This window comes from Calidris pugnax, unplaced genomic scaffold (genome assembly GCF_001431845.1).
Source record: "Calidris pugnax isolate Ruff unplaced genomic scaffold, ASM143184v1 scaffold55, whole genome shotgun sequence".
Classification (NCBI taxonomy): domain Eukaryota; kingdom Metazoa; phylum Chordata; class Aves; order Charadriiformes; family Scolopacidae; genus Calidris; species Calidris pugnax.
In genome coordinates, this window is record NW_015090832.1 from 2,106,545 (window position 1) to 2,107,346 (window position 802).

An 802-nucleotide genomic window follows, 5' to 3' on the forward strand; every position below is an offset into this window, starting at 1 on the left:
CTTCTTCCCCTCCCCTCACCTCTCCTTCCCCATCCCGCCGCGGGGAGCGGCGCGGAGCAGCGCGGAGAGGCGCGGAGCGGGCGGCGGGGCCCGCAGCTCCCCCGCAGCGGTGTCATGCCCCTGGGCAACCCGACGGGGACCCGCTCGCACTGCGCCGGGACGCGGAGGTAGCGGTTCGGAGAAGCTTCCCCCGCCTCCCCGCACCCCATTCCCGCACCGGTTACCGACCCTCGACGGGCGCTGAGCTCCCCTCCGCCGCCCCGCCGCTCCCCCGCCCCGTCGGGTCTCTCCATCGCCGAGCAGAGGAACCAGCCCGGCGGCCACCATGGCCACCCTCCTCCGCAGCAAGCTCTCCAACGTGGCCACCTCGGTGTCCAACAAGTCCCAGGCGAAGATGAGCGGCATGTTCGCCAGGATGGGCTTCCAGGCGGCCACCGACGAGGAGGCGGTGGGGTTCGCCCACTGCGACGACCTGGACATGGAGCATCGGCAGGGGCTGCAGATGGACATCCTCAAATCGGAGGGGGGGGAAGAGGGCGCCGAGCCCCCCCTGGAAGGGGACATCCACTACCAGAGGGACGGCACCGGCCCCCTGCCCCCCTCCGCTTCCAAGGAAGGGGGGGTCTGCTCGGAGCTCTCCGGGCAGGGCAAGCCCAAAATCACGGCCTGGGAAGCGGGTTGGAATGTCACCAACGCCATCCAGGTACGACCTCCCCGCCGCGACCCCACCGACGGGCACCGGGGAGAGCCCCCCGTTCCTGCCTCGCCGGTATCCCCGGGGTGATGGCAAATTCATGAAGGG

At 71.4% G+C, this 802-nt stretch overlaps 1 protein-coding gene across 1 annotated transcript in view; it reads left to right on the top strand.

Moving 5' to 3' along the window:
- The first annotated feature begins 6 nt into the window (after positions 1 to 6).
- The window catches only part of SLC32A1 (solute carrier family 32 (GABA vesicular transporter), member 1), a 4,374-nt gene continuing 3,578 nt past the window's right edge, over positions 7 to 802 (top strand). The window contains exon 1 of the mRNA XM_014941218.1: positions 7 to 703. Within this exon, the coding sequence (XP_014796704.1) occupies positions 326 to 703 (378 nt within the window). The 5' untranslated portion in view covers positions 7 to 325. The remainder of the gene's footprint in view (positions 704 to 802) is intronic.